Source organism: Chelonoidis abingdonii, chromosome 5 (genome assembly GCF_003597395.2).
Source record: "Chelonoidis abingdonii isolate Lonesome George chromosome 5, CheloAbing_2.0, whole genome shotgun sequence".
Taxonomy (NCBI): Eukaryota; Metazoa; Chordata; order Testudines; family Testudinidae; genus Chelonoidis; species Chelonoidis abingdonii.
This window is the reverse complement of record NC_133773.1, coordinates 112,758,368-112,776,046: the sequence shown is the minus strand read 5'-3', so window position 1 is coordinate 112,776,046 and position 17,679 is coordinate 112,758,368. Positions and strand designations below refer to the sequence as shown.

Below are 17,679 nucleotides of genomic sequence, written 5' to 3'. Positions count from 1 at the left end.
GAGGTCAATACAGGCCCATGAATGGTGCTTGTATAACCCAAAATGGCATTGATTTCATTTATTTTATTTTTTTATATGGAAACCATTTAGTATTGTGAAATCAGTGGGCATAGTCACCTGTGTAAAGTTACTCAAGAATTTTTTCAAGATCAGGTCCTAGGTTCATCCAGTGGTTCTTAAACTGTAGTCCATGGACTGCCAGTGGCCTGTGTTGTATTTATAATGTATTCTGACTGTACACCTAGGGTTGCCAGGCATCCGGGTTTTGACTAGTTTCAGGGTGCAGGCGCTTACCTCAGGCGGCTTCTGGTTGGCGGCGCAGCAGGGCTAAGGCAGGCTCTCTGCCTGCTCTGGCTCCACGCAGTTCCTGGAAGCAGCCAGCATGTCCCTGCAGCCCCTAGGTGGACGGGCAATCTGGGAAGCTCCATGTGCTGTCCCTGCCCCCCAGCACTGACTCCGCAGCTTTTATTGATCAGGAACCATAGCCAATGGGCACTGTGGCGGCCCATCCGCCTAGGAGGAGCAGGACATGCTGGCATTTCTGGAAGCCACGTGGAGCTAGGGCAGGCATGGAGCCTGCTTTAGCCCCGCTGCACTGCTGACTGGGAACCGTCTGAGGTAAGCACCTGAACTCCCTACCTCCCGCACCCCAACCCTCTGCCCCAGGCTGGAGGTCCCTCCCATACTCTAACTCCCTCCGAGTCTGCACCCCAACCCCCTGCCCCAGCCTTGATCCCCCTCCTTCACTCCAAACCCCTCATCCCTGACCTCACCTCAGAACCCACACCTCCAGCTGGAGCCGCTTCCCACACCCCAACCTCCTATCCCAAAACTGAGCTCCCTCCCACACCCAAACTCCCTCCTGGAGCTCTCACTCTGCATACCCTCCTGCCCCAGCCTGGAGCCTGCACTCTGCACCCTAACCCCCCTGCCCAAGCCCTGAGTCCTCTCCTACACCCCAAAACACTCGTCCCTGGTCCTTCCCTGGAGCCCACATCTCCTCCTGCACTCCAACCCCCTGTCCCAGCCCTGAGCACCTTCCTTCACTCTGAACCCCTTGGCCCCAGTCTGGAGCCCCTTCCTGCACCCCTAATCCCCAGCCCCATCCTAAAGCCCGCATCCCCAGCCAGAGCCCTCCCCACACACACCCCATCCCCTTGCCCAGCCCATACACCCTCCCGCACTCCAAGCCCCTGCCCAACCCAGTGAAAGTGAATGAAGGTGGGGGAGAGCGAACGACAGAGGGAGGGGGGATGGAGTGAGTGGGGGCAGGGCCTCAGAGAAGGGGCGGAATGTCAAGGAAGGGGTGAGGCAGGATTGTTTGGTTTTGTGCGATTAGAAAGTTGGCAACCCTATGTGCACCTGAAGGCATAAGTGTCTATTGGTTTAATAAATACTTCACTATATATATTTATTTAAACTTTATTTCAACAGTACAAGTGGCATTTAGGCAATAGACTATAAGAGTGATTTTAGTCTTTTGCAAACTTGCATAAAAAATTTTGTGAGATGGTTGTTCAGCGTAAAATTTATTATATAAACAAAAGAAAGTCAATACAGAATGCCCTCCATCATAAGTGTGACATTTAGCTGTAACAATAAATAGCCAGATGACAATTCAAAAGAGATCGTTGTCACTCTAATCCCACTTACACTGATATTACACGTGTGACTGCGTTACCTTTAACAGAGTTACTGTTGGGTTTGCACTGATGTAAGCAAGTGCAGAATCAGACACTATGTCCTTACCTAGTGCTGGCTATGTATTGCATGCATCATATTGTACGCTATATCTCTCTGCTACAATACCCACACATCATAAAAATTAGTTAAGGAAAAGACATCAGTTTTAACTTGAATTTTTAGTCCTCTGTGAATGCAAATAAGAATCAATTAAATCATCTTGCCTTTGTTGGTTGTTTCCACAGCCTTGATGTTACTTAAATGGGTTTTTAGTAGGTTAATTAGCTTTGTCAGCTGAGTTCTATTTTTTTAATATCCATTACAATTATTTGCTTAGAATTGAGCACATTAGCTAAAAAGGACTAAAATGATATTACTCTGTTATGGATGATTCTGGGAGTAAGGTTTTGATTTATAGCTTTGAATGTCCTTTTCTTTACTTTGAAAAAACATAAAACCCAGGCTGAAGTAATTTACCTAATTTAGTGGATACATTTGTCAGATATTTTATCAATGGCAAAGTGCTTTTTGGCACTTGGCAAGGAGCCATGATCTTGTGTAGGTCTCTGCCAACAGAGAGGCAACTTACTTAATTCCTTCACTCACTGCCATTTGGTCTTTTAATTTCAGGCATTGCTTTGAATATGGGTCCCTAGGAGCCAAAAGCAGCTAATCCCCTTTTCTGTGATTAAACAAAAGGAAGGAAAATCAGGAAGGGATGTGAAAGAAGGTGTTTTATATTGCATTATTATTCTGTCTTGTTCAGCAGCAAAATGAATATGACCTGCTAAAAGGATTTTGCAAGTAGTTTCTATAGGGACTAATAACAGCCAGACTTACTGATATCTCTAATTGGAAGCCAAATCTTTTATTAGCTTTTTTTTGTTGTTGTCAGTGTATTACTGTGATAAACCAGTCTACTTTAGACTGTTTTGATTTATTGGCCTTTTGTACACAGCTAAGCTAAAGAATTCAAGAGCTATTTTCAAACTCTGGTGTATTTTTTTTCTCTTTTAGGAGAGAGGGAAGAAACTGTAGATACTCAATTTTGTGATAGCAAACCTAGTTTCTTATTAAACTAATTAGACCAACCTAAAAAAGGCTTTTTGCTACTTAAATGTTAATAAATAAAGCTACATGACTCTCCAGCTTCAAATGAAAAATTTAAAAGATCAATTCCTCATTAAGGACTTCTTGTTAGTAAATCTTCCAGATCTGTAAAACTCTGTCACTCAGGTTTTTTGCTAATTTAAACATATTGACTTGTTTCCTCTCATTCAGTCGACTTCACTCGAATAATCTCTACTGTGATTGCCACCTGGCCTGGCTATCCGATTGGCTGCGGCAGCGACCCCGCGTTGGCCTGTACACACAGTGTATGGGCCCATCCCACCTGAGGGGGCACAATGTAGCAGAGGTTCAAAAACGAGAATTTGTCTGCAGTGGTAAGGGAAACAAATTCTGCAACTGAGCTCTGATTTAATGCATGTTTAACACTGGTTTAACAGAGATTATAATGATATGCACTGTATGCTGTTTCTAGCTCTGCAGAGTCTAAAAATGTTGTTTGAAAACCTGGTCAGTTATTTTGGAGATATACATGGCTCTAATGTGGGTAATTGTGTTCCTATGTAGTTTATGTAAATGATTCATGTATATACACACACACACACAGACATAAAATACATAGCAACACTATATACGTACCTTTCTAAAAACAAATATTTGGAGATGAGTGACTGTGAAAATGAAATCTAAATGTTCATTTTGAAACAGTCAGGAAGCTTTCTATATGGAATGACTGTTCTTTTTAATTTACAGGCTCTTCGTTCCCTACTTCAGTATTTTCCACAGTTTTCATAAACTCCCCACTCCCCAAAGAACCCCTTTTGGAATACCATTTGTATGCTTTAGCAACTCTGTTTTCTGAAGTGAAATATTGAAATGACTAACAGTTCAGTACTAACCACTTTTTCTTTATTCATTTTCCCCCCTTTATTCATAGATGAGGAAGAAGGCAAGTTCATGTTTCTTTTTTTAATAGTTTTAGACTTGGATTGAAAAATATCTGTAAACTTTGGTTAATTTTTCTGGTTCCCCAAATTCTTAAGAACAATAGCATATGTGCAACTGTATCTGCCATATTTAAACCCTGATCTGCGAGTTTTACTGTGTAGGCAGACCTTTGTGTCCAGTAGAGCCCCACTGATGTCGATAGAGTACCACACAAGCACCAGGATCCGTCTATATAAATCTTGTAGGACTAAGGCTTAATGAGTGCATTGCTAACTTGAGTATAATGCCTCCTTGCTCCACAAATTCTGCTTTTGGGTGCATGTGCGGGGATCTCAGTGAAACTCTGTTCATACACCTGAGAATCTGTGTTTAAGTGATATCTCTGAACATTCCCATTGTAAATCCCTATTTTGGGGGATTTATAACTTTTTACCTTGATATACATGTCTTAGCCCTGGATCAATTTATTTTTATTTAATAAAATCTATTTGAATATTTTTTTACATTAGGAATGTAACAACAGTAGCATAGGTATATTGGTTTTAGTTGCTTGTTTGCTCTCTTGTAACTCCAGAATTAATGCTGAAATTTAGATATTGTAAACTGCTAATTTTTTTTGTTAATGTAATTTTTTAAAAACGGGTCAGTTAAAGTTTGAAATACTGAAGATGCAGAACAATTAGTTTCTAATTGCCAGTAGAGCATGTTTCTAGGTGAAGGTATGACTTTAGAGAATAGAGAAGGACATGTTAGTCAAACTATTTTCTGTGGGTTACAAAATTTTCTCCAACTTTCAAAAACAAAAACAAACGAACAACAAAAACCTCCCTAGTTCCTCATTCTTCCGAATTTAAATAGGTACAGTAAAGAAATTTACCGACTATACAGGCGGATGTGCAATTTATGCATTTTCAGTAATATGTCTAAATTATAGTTCACGATCTATTTTCTGAATATTACATTTAAGTATAGTGAATATAAATGCTAACCTTGATAACACAGGGCACAATGAACTTAGAAAATATTTAGTTATGAATTACAGCAATATGAGTCAAGATGAGGAGTGATCAGGATTTTGTGGGGTATTGGCAGAAATGACACAAAGGGTCATTGGCACAAGGTCCATGGAAGCCAATGGCAAAACTCCCACTGAACTGTATTGGGCTAAGGGGTTCACTGGAAATGCTTTTGGATTCTGGGTATGTTGTCACAGGAGAAAAAAGCATCTGCATCAGGTATATAATGTATACATTGAAAGGTAATTTTTAAATAAGTAGCTATGCAATAGAATTTATCTACTCAGGAGGTGTTTTGGTTTTTGTGGGACAGTTCATTCATTTCTATTAACAATTTTTATTTAATACTATCATAAAACAAAAGAAATAGATCAGTGATGCTTAGAGATATTTAAACCCACAAAAGAAAAAAAAATGGTTGAAAATCTTGACTGATACTGTATCTTCAGTGCATTTCATTTTGCCCAGATATTTTTGTGCAATAAGCTGTTTTTGGAACATAGGAATGTTAACCAAGCTAAGAAATTTTGAAAGCAAGAGTTAAAGGTGTAAATCTGAATTTTGTCTTCCATGCTTTTCAAGTTAGTTCAACATGCAGGTATTATTCAGATAATCTAATTAATGTGCAGGTGTTATTCAGATTAATTAACTCAAAGTAACTGATTTTGTAGCCATGTTTACTCTAAGGGCTCTGTCGGTTGTTTTGTAGGGAAGGGAGAAATAGGATTGTTCACTGTTGGAATGATCTAGACTTCTTCTATTTGACTATTCTGCAGTTTTAGAAGAAGCAATTTGTTTTCTGTTCCAGGTCATCAGTCTTTTATGGCTCCCTCCTGCAGCGTCTTGCATTGTCCTACAGCATGTACCTGTAGTAACAACATTGTTGACTGTCGTGGGAAAGGCCTTACTGAGATCCCAACCAATCTTCCAGAAACTATTACTGAAATGTAGGTTATCTTGCTTTTTTGCCATTAACTTGCAGAAATGTAGTATTCCCTCTATCTACTTACATTTATTTGCTCTGGTAAATAATATACTGTATAGGAAGAGTGTTTTAGAATATACCAGAAATAAAAATATTTGATGTGTAGGAAACCATTTGTTATAGTCTTGTATTTTCAGTTATATGTTCTTTACAGGGACACTAGTCACAAAACTGTTTTTAAAAATGCAATCAGAATGGTCTTAAAATGGGAGATAAATGATGTTATTTCTAAACTTAAGTAGCCTTTCAACACAGACAACACACCACAACCTTACCTTTGCCCCCTTGGGTGCCTTCCTTCAGTCATCCCTTTTAACAAACCACCTATTCCCAGTGCAATAAATCACTACACCAGATATCCATAACTAGTTGTGCTGGGAGTAAGTAGCTGGTAAAGGAGTATCCTCAAAAGGGCAAATTTAGAGGGCAGATTTAAGGTTGAGGAATGTGGTCTGTGTTGTAGTTGTAGTAGCGATAAAAGATGTGCCTGTGGGGGAGGAGTAGATAATATGTACTGTTAAAGTGGCTTATCTTTTCGTATGTTATAAAGGATGAGTATTTTTGGACTATTCAACTACTTTTAATATCAGCACTTGGTTTGTATGAATATACATGCTGTATAAATTACAAAACTGAATTCAGTTGGCTGACTCAGAGCCAGGTGACCTGAAATAGTTTTGTTGTTTTGCTCTACTGGCAAGTCAGTTGTTCTTGCCAAAAACTATTAATGGATTATCCAGTAACTAAAACAGAGCCACCAGGCTCCATGATTTAAAATAGAAAAGCCACAGCAGAGGGTTACTCTCCTGGTGCAGTACTTTTCCAGTAAGACCCTGTATAGGAAGTGAGATGTTTAAATGTATTCTACACTGCATAAAAGAATGTACTTCTGATGTTTTCTACACATATCAGTAGAAGAAATATTATTTTTTGATTCTCCTTCAAGTTCATGTGCATATGCACATGTGCATTCCACTCTTGGTATCTGTGTGCCCAGTGCGTGGCCATCAGTATAAGTGGAATGGAGATGTGCAACACGTCTTGAACACGTCAGCAGTTACTGAACAGGTTAGTATCTTTTTTTAAGAAAAAGGGGAAAGCTCATATGAAAAGAATATGAATTATTATAAACATATACTTGTTAACAATACAAGTTATTTTCTTTCAGAAGTACTAAAAAGAGAAATTGGAAGATATACAAGATAAAGGAACCATCTTCAAATTTTCTGGGTGTTCACAAATAACAATATTTGTGAACACTCTCAGAAACAGGACACCCACAGATTTGCTTAATTATGCTCTGAGTAAAAAATAACTTTTCAAAAGTGTTTAAAGCAGATAGGTGGAGCAGAAACTATTGAGGCAATTTACATTGACCTTTATCCAACATGCAATGCCACTGCAGTAAAAGTAATTGAATTTGCAACACTCCATGCAAGAAAAATATTTTTCAGTATATTAAAAATTATTTATACAGAAATAGTTAGTTTCTAGAAAAATCAATGTATTATGGGGTTTAGTAGGACCTCACAGGAAGCAATGATCAGTTGCACACATACAAATTGGGAAATGACTGCCCAGGCAGGAGTACTGCGGAAAGGGATCTGGGGGTCATAGTGGACCACAAGCTAAATATGAGTCAACAGTGTAACACTGATGCAATAAAAAGTGAACATCATTCTAGGATGTATGAGCAGGAGTGTTGTAAGCAAGACCCAAGAAGTAATTATTCTGCTCTCCTCTGTGCTGATTAGGCCTCAGCTGGAGTATTGTGTCCAGTTCTGGGCACCATATTTCAGGAAGGATATGGAGACCAGAGAAGAGCAACAAAAATGATTAAAGTTCTAGAAAACATGACCTATGAGGGAAGATTGAAAAAAATAGGTTTATTTAGTCTGGAAAAGAGAAGACAGAGGGGACATAACAGTTTTCAAGTATGTAAGGGTTGTAATAAAGAGGACGAACAAAAAATGTTTTTCTTAACCTTTGAGGATGGGACAAGAAGCAATGGTCTTAAATTGCAGCAAGAGAGGTTTAGGTTGGATGTTAGGAAAAACTTCCTAACTGTCAGGGTGGTTAAGCACTGGAATAAATTGCCTAGGGAGGTTGTGAGATCTCCAGCATTAGAGATTTTTAAGAGCAGGTTAGACAAACACCTGTTAGGAATGGTCTATATAATACTTAGTCCTGCCATGAGTGCAGGGGACTGGACTAAATGACCTCTCAAGGTCCCTTCCAGTTCTCTGATTCTATGAGCAATGTCACTCTGCTAATAGCACTGGGTATTGGATCCCACTGTCAACATTTTCCATTTTGAATGTCATCTGATTAGGCCTCAGCTGGAGTATTGTGTCCAGTTCTGGGCACCATATTTCAGGAAGAATGTGGAGACCAGAGAAGAGCAATAAAAATGATTGAAGTTCTAGAAAACATGACCTATGAGGGAAGATTGAAAAAATTAGGTTTATTTAGTCTGGAAAAGAGAAGACAGAGGGGACAGCCTACATTTATACCCATTATCTTCAAAGATGTGATTAAAGGTGTGATTAAAGGAAGAATTTGCTCTAGTCTGTGTTATATATGTAAGTATATATTATACAGCTACCATGTTGCTGCTGGTTTTAAAAGCATAGTAGCTGCATAATGGCGCAATACAGGCAGTTGAAGAAATAATTGCATTCCTACCTCAGAATGTGCATAATCTTAGATCTGTTCAAATGCAGTACAAGAACGCATAAAACATGTCAAAGCCGAAGTTTGAGCGTTTTAACTAGAAGAGAAATACATCAATTTAATTTAATGTCATGAGAAAGGTGCTTTGGTTAGTGGTTGAACGTTATGCTAAGAATCAGGATTTTGAGAAGTGTGTTTGAGGTGCAAATAGAGCATACTTAGCACCCAGTATTTGGGAAAGGACTCCAGCTGCAGAAGGCAGCACCACAGAAAGCATGACGACAAAGGGGGTAGCAAAGTGAGAAGAGTGCAGTTGGGGGAACAAGAAGATATAGGGGCACAGAAGTAACTGGAGGAGGACATGCAAAGGGCTCTGTAAGTAATGAATTAACTCAATGGAAGGATCAGAGTGCACAGTGGAGGAATTCATGAGGACATAGTCCTAGTGTCATGACAAGAATAGGATCTTTACTGCTTTGTTTTATATAGATTGAAGAAGGGAAGAGGTGAGAGAGTGGAGGCCAGACAGGAAGAGATTTCCATAGTTTAAGTGAGATATGTTCAGATTTCTGTGGGCATGTCTACACTGCATACTAAGCTCAGTGGACCCAGGCTTGTGGACTTGGAGTTTCCAAACCTGTGCTTAAACATACACACTGCAATGTAAACCTGGGTTTACAATTCCTGGACCAGAGTCTCATGGCCATGCTAACGTGTCCACACTGCACTAAGCTACCCTTCTGACTCAAGTCTGAGGCTTACCCTTCGTCCACACTGCAAAATGGCAGGGCTTGGACCCAAGTCACAGTGGGATTTGGGCTCTGACCAACCCTCCTCTAGCAGGGTTCTGAGTGCTTGCTGACCTGAGTCAGACTGATTTGTGTGTGGACAGAAGGGAGGCTTGGGCTCCAACTGGTTCCAGTTTTAAATATGTTCCTTTTGAAATGTAATTAATTGTTTGCTTGTTCTTGTGAGAAGATAGGAATTCACAGTTTACTTTAGCGTTTATCTTTTTGTTTATCGCTATTGTACATCTCTTATTCTGTTCTTCTGTAAACTGAACATTCAAAGTCTTTTCAACCTTTTCTGATGTGGGGGAGTCTTTCTAAGCCTGTCATTTTCATCACTCATCTCTGAACTCCCTCCATTTCTGCTATATCTTGTTTGAGATGGAGTGACTGAAACTGAGTGCTGTTTCCCAGGTGAGCCATCAATATATATAATGGGATTATAGTTTTCAATCATTTTCCTTATACACCTTAATACTTCATTTGGTTCTGAGAGCACCGTTGCACATTCAGTAATAATTTTCACTGAATTGTTCACAAGGATGCCTAGGTCTTTTTCCTTAGTTGTTGCACTCTGGGTTCTAAATTAATTGTATACGAGTACATTATATTGTTCCATCTGTCAGGGAAAAGCAAACCCCTCCATTGTCTTAGGCCCTAGGCCTTTCAGCAAAAATAATTTAGAGCCTTAGCTTAGCTTGTTTTTCTGTACAAAGGTCATGCCGAGGCAGACAGATGTGGTCAGGGTCCCAAAAAGAGGAACTAGAATTGGATAAATGGGAACCAGGAGATTTGTTAAGTTATAACAGCTGAGCCTGCTGTCGGGACTACAGAAAAGGTGCTAGAACAGTGAAACCGCAGACTTAACTGGCAAAGACAATAACAGGAAAAGCCATAGATGGAAAATTGGGGTTTTGCCATAGATGGAGAATTAATTGCTCAGCTTGCTTGTTATCAACATTATATTCCAAATAAGGCAAATAACATGTGTAACCAGTGTGCTACGTTTTGCGGTTTTAACCTTTATAAGCTTGGTAAAATTTGTAACATGAAGAGCAGCTGACCTCTTGCGTGAGGATAAGCTGTCTCTCCCTGCATGCATGCTTGTATACAATAAAGGAGCCTTGGCTGTGTGACCTAAAATCAACTGTGTGGTCGATTTTTCCACAACACATCCAAATATGTATTACCTTGCATTTGTAAGTATTGAATTTAATAGCCTTTGTGCTACCTGTTCACCTAGCTTTGTTATTTTCCTCTCAGGATTCTTAGTCTTTTTTCTGGTCTTGTCTAATTTTAATGTAAATTTTTTTGTGTTGTGTGTACATTTTGCCCTAGTTCATCCTTTTCCAGATCATTATTTTGTGACCCCTGTATTTCGGTTGCTTTATCATGGAATATATTAATGATTCTTGCTGCCTATTTTAAAGATCTAACACCTCTATTATTTGTAGCAGGACCTTGAGATTCATCAGGGAGTAGGTCTGTGGGCTAGAGAAGTGTCATTTCTTTATCCAATTTGGTTTAACTAAATTCTAAATTATTAAAAAAAAATCACCTTTTACACCTCTACCCCGATATAACGCCACCCGATATAACAGAAATTTGGATATAATGCGGTAAAGCAGCGCTCCAGGGCTGCAGGGCTGCATGCTCTGGCAAATCAAATCAAGTTTGCTATAATGCAGTTTCACCTATAACGCGGTAAGATTTTTTGGCTCCTGAGGACAGCATTATGTTGAGGTAGAAGTGTACTTTCTTTCACTTGTGTTCCACAGGAAAATTGTGGCAGTGTGCCAAAATAATAATTGAACATGAACATTATAAAGAGATTCCCAGGCACTGCACCGGGAATGCCTAGAAACTGCTGGAGCAGCTGGGAAGGGGAGGAGTCGGCATGGTGATCTTACCATTATTACACACCTCCCTAGCACATGTCCTTATCATCCCATTCATCCACCCACTGCGAGCACCAAATCTGGCAGAAGTTCCCCCAACTCTCAGGGAGGAGAGAGGGGCAAAAGAAGGGGGCTGGTTCTACCCATAAGTCCCCCAGATCTAGCTTGTGAGCCCAGCAGCCCTGCCCATCCTCAATTCTGGGGGCAACATAGGGCAGAAGGGGGAAGAGAGTGAACTGGGCTGGGCTCCATTCCTACCCTCCACACCCCACCCCCCAGCTAACCTGTGGACCCAAAACATATATATGTGGTGTATATATATAATTGGTAATATATTTAACCATGATTCTAGTACACAGTCTTGTAACATCCCAGTGTTTACTTTTTCCCACAATGAAAAGCGATCCTTTATTCAGGGGTGAAAGTGGGCGGTATCATACCGGCCCATACGCAGCCCATGTTAAAGAGCTGCCGCTGCAGCACTTTAACATCGCTGCCCCTTTTGGCTCCCTCCTCCAGAGGCCACCAACAGAGGGGGAAAAAGGGGCAGCTGCCCCAGGACCAGCCATTTTAAAGGGCTTGAAGCTCATGGCTGGAGCCCCGGACCTTTTTAAATTGCCGCCAGAGCCCCAGGTGGTAGGGGCCAGGCAGCGCAGATGGGCTGGCTGAGGGAGGCTGACCCCCAGCTCCTCCTCTTCCACCCGAGGCCCCACTCCTTCTGCTCGAGGCCCTGGCCCTTCTGGGGGCCAGAGCCGGCCCCCATACCCGTAAGAATTTAATATTACTTTCACCCCTGCCTTTATTCCTGTATTTTCTTAGCCAGCCTCAGATCCATGCCATGACTTTACTCTTTGCCCAATGACTGCTTAGTTATAAGAGGCTTCTAAGGCTCTTGTAAGGGACCTGGGCTTTTGGAAAATCCAAATAAATTACAGCAAATGGTCTCTCTCCACCATTATTTTATTGTCTGACTCAAAGAAATACATTAAATTAGATTATTTACTTTTACAGAATCTTTGCTGCTGTTTTTGTCTGTATTTCATCGTGTTCCTCTAGGTGTTTTTATAATTCTCTTTTTAATTATTGTTTCAACCAATATCCTCCTTACACACTTTTTTGAACTGTGGGAGTTTGTAGGCCAGTAAGTCCATGTTTATCGGGGCACATTTGGCAGCACGGGAGATAAGATAGAAAGTTCAGGCTACAATAGTCTTGGGTGTTGGGAAGGCTTGTTTGTGAAGAAATCATATGACATTTGTGTATATCTGCACCTAGTTTGGTGGCCTGCATTAATATCACTGACATTATTTTATTTATTTTTTAACATTCACAGAGTATAGATGCAGCGAACAAATTAAGTAAACATCTGAAATTCTAGGTCTGCATGAAATTTGACAGATAACATAAAGATGAGTAGCTTTAAAGAAATTATTCCAATAAGAACATCTCTGATGTTTTTGACTTAAATTATAAACTGAGATTTAATAACACTAAGATTTTATTTTTCTTATACATAATATGCATGAGAGGCAGTGTTGCCCAGTGGATAAGGCACTGGGTTGGGACCCAGCAGAGCTGTATTCTATCCCAGCTCTGCTGTTTGGGCAAGTCCCTTTTTCTCTCTAAACCTCAATTTCCTGATCTGCAAAATGGGGATAGTAATATCGACCTTTGCAAAGTAGTTGGAGATCTACTGAAGAAAAGCACTATATAAGAGCTAGGTGGTGGTGGTATTTTATTATGTTTGTATCTACCTTGTTTTATATAATCACATGACGTAGTTTTAACATATTACCTTGTAAATTCCACACTAACACTTTTATATTTATTTCCGAGGGCACGCTAAATTAATTTGTTATTTAAATACTGTGCTAAAAAGTAGAAATAAGCAAACTAATGGATCTACCTGAGTCTGAGTGACCTTGGTTGTACCTTTTTGTGTGACATAGGAATTGTTACAAAGGTCAGTGCTCTGCACCTTGCAAATTTATGTCATCCTAAATCAAGGGTAGGGCTATGTATTATGTGCCAAATGACTCTGGGGTTGCTGCACTGTTGCTCTCCAGATAGCCCTAATACTTTTGGGTGAAAATGGCAGATGAATCTGACTATAAATTTTTGGTCCCTTTCTAGCATCATAGAGCACAGGTCAACATTAAGTATTTAATGCCCCAGTAATCTAATTCCTAATTTTTATTATGTCTGTATATATATTTATTTAATTTATTTCTCTGGATCAGTAACATCATTCCTGTTCATATCCAGATAAACTTGCACCACTAGAATATTATAGAGAGCGGTAAATTCTTAAGCTTTTTTTTTCAGGTCCATTTCAATTAATATGATTTTAGTTATGCTCTGAAAATGGTTATTTTAAATAACAAAATAATCTACTCTATACAAAACCATTCCTCTGAATACTCTCCCCTAAGCATATTCCTGAACTTCTGCATTCATATAAATTGCCGGAAAAAGCATGTTTACAACAACATGCAACATATTCATAGATATGGGGCTCTTGTTAGTTTCTTTCATCACTTAACCCTTCACTCATTAATTTAAGAAAGTTTGATTTAACACAGTTTAAATTTATATGAGTTCACAGCTCTTTCAGTCTCCACAAAACTTACTGGGATTTTCTTTTTTTCTGCGAAGGTTCTCTCTGTCGAACTCTATCAGCTATAAGGAGGGCTGTTTCATTTGCCAACTTCTTCCCTTCCTTTCCCGTCTAAGGGATCGTTCATATTGCTCAAAAAGCCCATTTAATCATCATTTTTAAAGAGTGAATCCCTTTCAAAGGTTATCATGTCCAATAAGTCTCATCACAAGCATCCATTTCCACATTTACATTTTCCAGTAATCTGGCTCTCCCTCCCTCATATTCCACACTGGAAGCCGTAGAATGCCCTCTAAAGTGAGTTGGGGTTTCTTGGTATGTGATACACTCTGGCACGTGACAAAATAGGGAATTCCTAGAAAATCAAAAAAATCAAAGTAGAAAACCAGCAGTGAGGCTATTAGACCTACTAATCACTGGATCTTCAAAAGTAAGTAATGGGATGTTCAAAGTAATAGACTAGGAAGCTGTTTAGGCTGGTGTGGGCTGATTTATGAAAAGTCTGGCTTTTATTTTGTTTGAACTAGTTGATACTCATAATCAGATAACTCTTCCTAAAATCCCTTTCCTCAGCATAGTGGTATGAATGGAAGAGAAGGTAAAGAGGTCTGCAGTAGAATGGATTTTGTTATACTATAGACTGATAAGATGACCTGCTGTGATAAACATAGCCAAGTGTAAAGAAGCATTTAAGCAATCAAAGATGGGAATTAATTGCTTTCCCCCCACCTTTGGTTGGAAGGATGGGGTCAAAAGCAATATTTTTATTGTTGTTAGCAGCTGCTGTTGAAAAGGTAGGAAAAATCCCAAAGTACATAATATATGTAGTGAGGAAATCTCAGGATTCCAACTTCAATCTTCTGTGTATTGAAAAAATAACTGCATTCTTGAAAACTGTAATCTTCAAAATAAAATTTGTTCATTCTGGGGTAAGGGAATCTTTTTCAGTGTGAGTGCCAAACATATTTGTTTAGCTGTCACATGCTAACTTTCTGATGTTTCATTTGTCAGTTCCCGTATTTTTATACCTTCCTACTTGGCTTCTCTTCTTGAAGTATTCCCAGTTTACTGTCTTTATTCCTAGTCTCATATTCTTCTATCTCATCCTCTCTTTGATGGCACTTCTATTCTTCTTCCATGAGTCTGTCATTTACTGCGTGCTGCACAAGGTGCTTGTTTACATCTGTATAAGTAGGGGAATATCAGACAGGATCAGAAGTGGTATTACCCACATGGAAAGTATGTTTATAAAATGTGTGGATGATACCAAGCAGGGAGGGGTTGCAAGCACTTTGTAAAATAGGATTAGAACTCAAAATGACCTTGACAAATTGGAGAATTAGTCTGAAAACGTGAAATTAAGTAAAGACAAGTGCAAAGTACCACACTTAGGAAGGAAAAATCAAATGCACAGCTACAAAATGGGGGAATACAAAAGGTGGCTGTTGAAAAGAATCTGTGGGTTATAGTGGATAGCAAACAGAATATGAGTGAACAATGTGATGCAGTTGCAAAAGAGGCCAATATAATTCTGGAGTGTATTAACAGGAGTGTCATATGAAAGACATAGGAGTACTGTTGATGCCTCAGCTGGAATACTGTGTCCAATTCTGGGCATCACACTTTAGGAAAGATATGGACAAATAGAGAATTCAGAGGAGAGCAACAAAAATGATAAAAGGTTTAGAAAGCCTGACCTTTTAAGAAAGTCCAAAATACCCAGACATGTTTCATCTTGAGAAAAGAAGTCAAGGAAAAGGGTTGGGGACACACTGAATAACAGTCTTCATATATATTATGGGCTGTTATAAGGAGGACAATGATCAGTTGGTCTCCATGTCCACTGTAGGTTGTGTGACCCATGTGTGTAATAGGGCGATATCTCTTTAAGAGACCCATTGGGGCGAGTAGGAGCGAGTTGTCTCTGGGTCACTGTTGCTAGGCAGATTAAGCACTCCACATCCAGAAGTTTCTGGAATTGGGTGTGGTAGTTTTGGGTCTGCTCCAATAGGTTTCCTGTTGCTGGGGTCAGACTCCATGAAAGCAAGCGTCCAGGCAGCTGCTTTGCAAAAGACCACGTGAACTGACTGAGTTTGGAGAAGCTGAGTCCAGGACCAGAAGGCAGGCTATTGCCCTAACTGTGAAGCATTTTGCACCAGGGTTTTCTTTGAATCTATACACTTAACTGAGTGGCTGGTTAATCAGTTAGCTGACTGGCTAGTAGTTATTTCAGCAGAGGAAGACTCTTCATGGATTCCAGCTGAAGATTCCTACAAGCAAGTGGAGGGAAGATGTTGTTTTCGACTCTGCAGACTGTTTAGATTTGCCGATCAAAGACTTGAGACTGAGACTTAGTGACCTAAACCTAAGCTTTTGGGAACTCTGTTTCTTCTCATTGTGTTTCTGTGAAGACTGAACTGTTCAGATTTTAATTTGTTTTCTTTATTTATGTTTATGAATAACTGTGAAGATAGTATCCGTGGGTTATAAAATTGCCATGTTCTGTAAAAATTAGAATATTTGTTTCTTTATCATAAGATTTTATAAAGTTATTTAATTACATTCATTTCTTTAGTTCCTTTTGGGACTTGAATGTGGGGAGGCTAATCCTGTGTAATCCTTGTTGAAAATCCTTAGAGACTGAACTTTGGGTCTCCAGCTACTTTTCTATGGGAGTTGGGGGCAGGGGGTGTTATTAGGCACTGGAGGAGGGCAATGAAGTGAACTCTGGCCCACCTAAAGGTTACAAATTGGTGCCTGAACAGACAGGGACTTGAGGATTGCTCAGAGCTACCTCTGCGTACTTTTGAGGAATATTGCAGTTATAAAAGAATTTGGTGTTATTGAATATTATTGAATATGTGCACTGTATTAATATTATTAAGTTAATGGAAACTTGCACACAATTAGGGTTAGATCCCTGTAGGGCCATTTTGGTCAGTGATATGTCCCCTGTTGATAATACAGCAGATATTAAGAGAGCTATTAGAATCTTTAGTCATGTGACTAATATGAGGCGAGTGAAGGGAGAACAAAAGAATGATTCTCTGTGAATTTGTTGCTGTTTCTGTGATACACATAGGAAGGAAATGTGTGTTGTAGAAGCTAGGGCAGAAATGAGATATGATTCCTTTTCATTTTGTGGTTTTGCCATTTATAACCACTTGTTCTGTGCCCAGAGTACCTCAGTGCAGGGATCAGGGATATTCTGTGTATTCTAACAGAGGGTTCAAACTGAGACATGAGCTGTGGTTACATCTGTGGGTGAAAGACAGACAAGATGGTTAACAGATGCTTTACCAGTTATAGACCGAGGTCCAGTAGAAAGCTCTACTCCTGCTGTGAGTCTCCCTTCTGACATGCAACATCTTTTGTTAGAGAGGGTGCTAAAATCTGCCAGTGAAACTGTGACTGATGTGAAATTTAAACTGAAATGTTTTTCGGGTAATTCACCCAGACCCAATGCAGAAGTAGATTATCCCACTTGGCAAGCACAAGCCCAAGAGATGATGGAAGACTGTGAGATTTCTGACAAAGTCAGAAGAAGGTTATTGAAAGTTTATTACCCCCAACATTGTGGCCTGAGGAGCTGGTAGCAAGGCATCTGCTGTAGAATGCTTTGATATTTTAGAGAAGGCAAATGAAAGTGGCATAAATGCATCTGAGCTTAAGGCTCAATTTTCTGAGACCCACCACCACACTAGAGAACCACCTTCTGCGTACCTGACTAGACTACACGCATTAGTCAAAGAAATTTTGGAGACTGGTGGAGTAAAAGACACTGAATTGGACTTGTATATACAAGATTAATTTTTCCGTGTTTGTTGGCATGAATCCTTATTAAATACAAGCTTAATAAAAAGGATGAAATGTAGTGGTAGAAAAAAGAATGTCTCTTATGCCAGACTACTTTTTGAGGTGAGATCCATTGAAAGGGAGCACTCTGATAAACAAAAGAGAAAACTTCAACAAGAACTAGAAGAGAAGGGAAGACCATTGAGTA

At 39.6% G+C, this 17,679-nt stretch overlaps 1 protein-coding gene across 8 annotated transcripts in view; it reads left to right on the top strand.

Moving 5' to 3' along the window:
• Positions 1–17,679, top strand: part of SLIT2 (slit guidance ligand 2) — a 408,552-nt gene that overhangs the window by 263,144 nt on the left and 127,729 nt on the right. For all 8 annotated transcript variants that reach the window (XM_075066554.1, XM_075066552.1, XM_075066553.1 and 5 more), the window contains 2 exons: positions 2,965–3,128; positions 5,524–5,662. In XM_075066554.1, the coding sequence (XP_074922655.1) occupies positions 2,965–3,128; positions 5,524–5,662 (303 nt within the window). The remainder of the gene's footprint in view (positions 1–2,964; positions 3,129–5,523; positions 5,663–17,679) is intronic.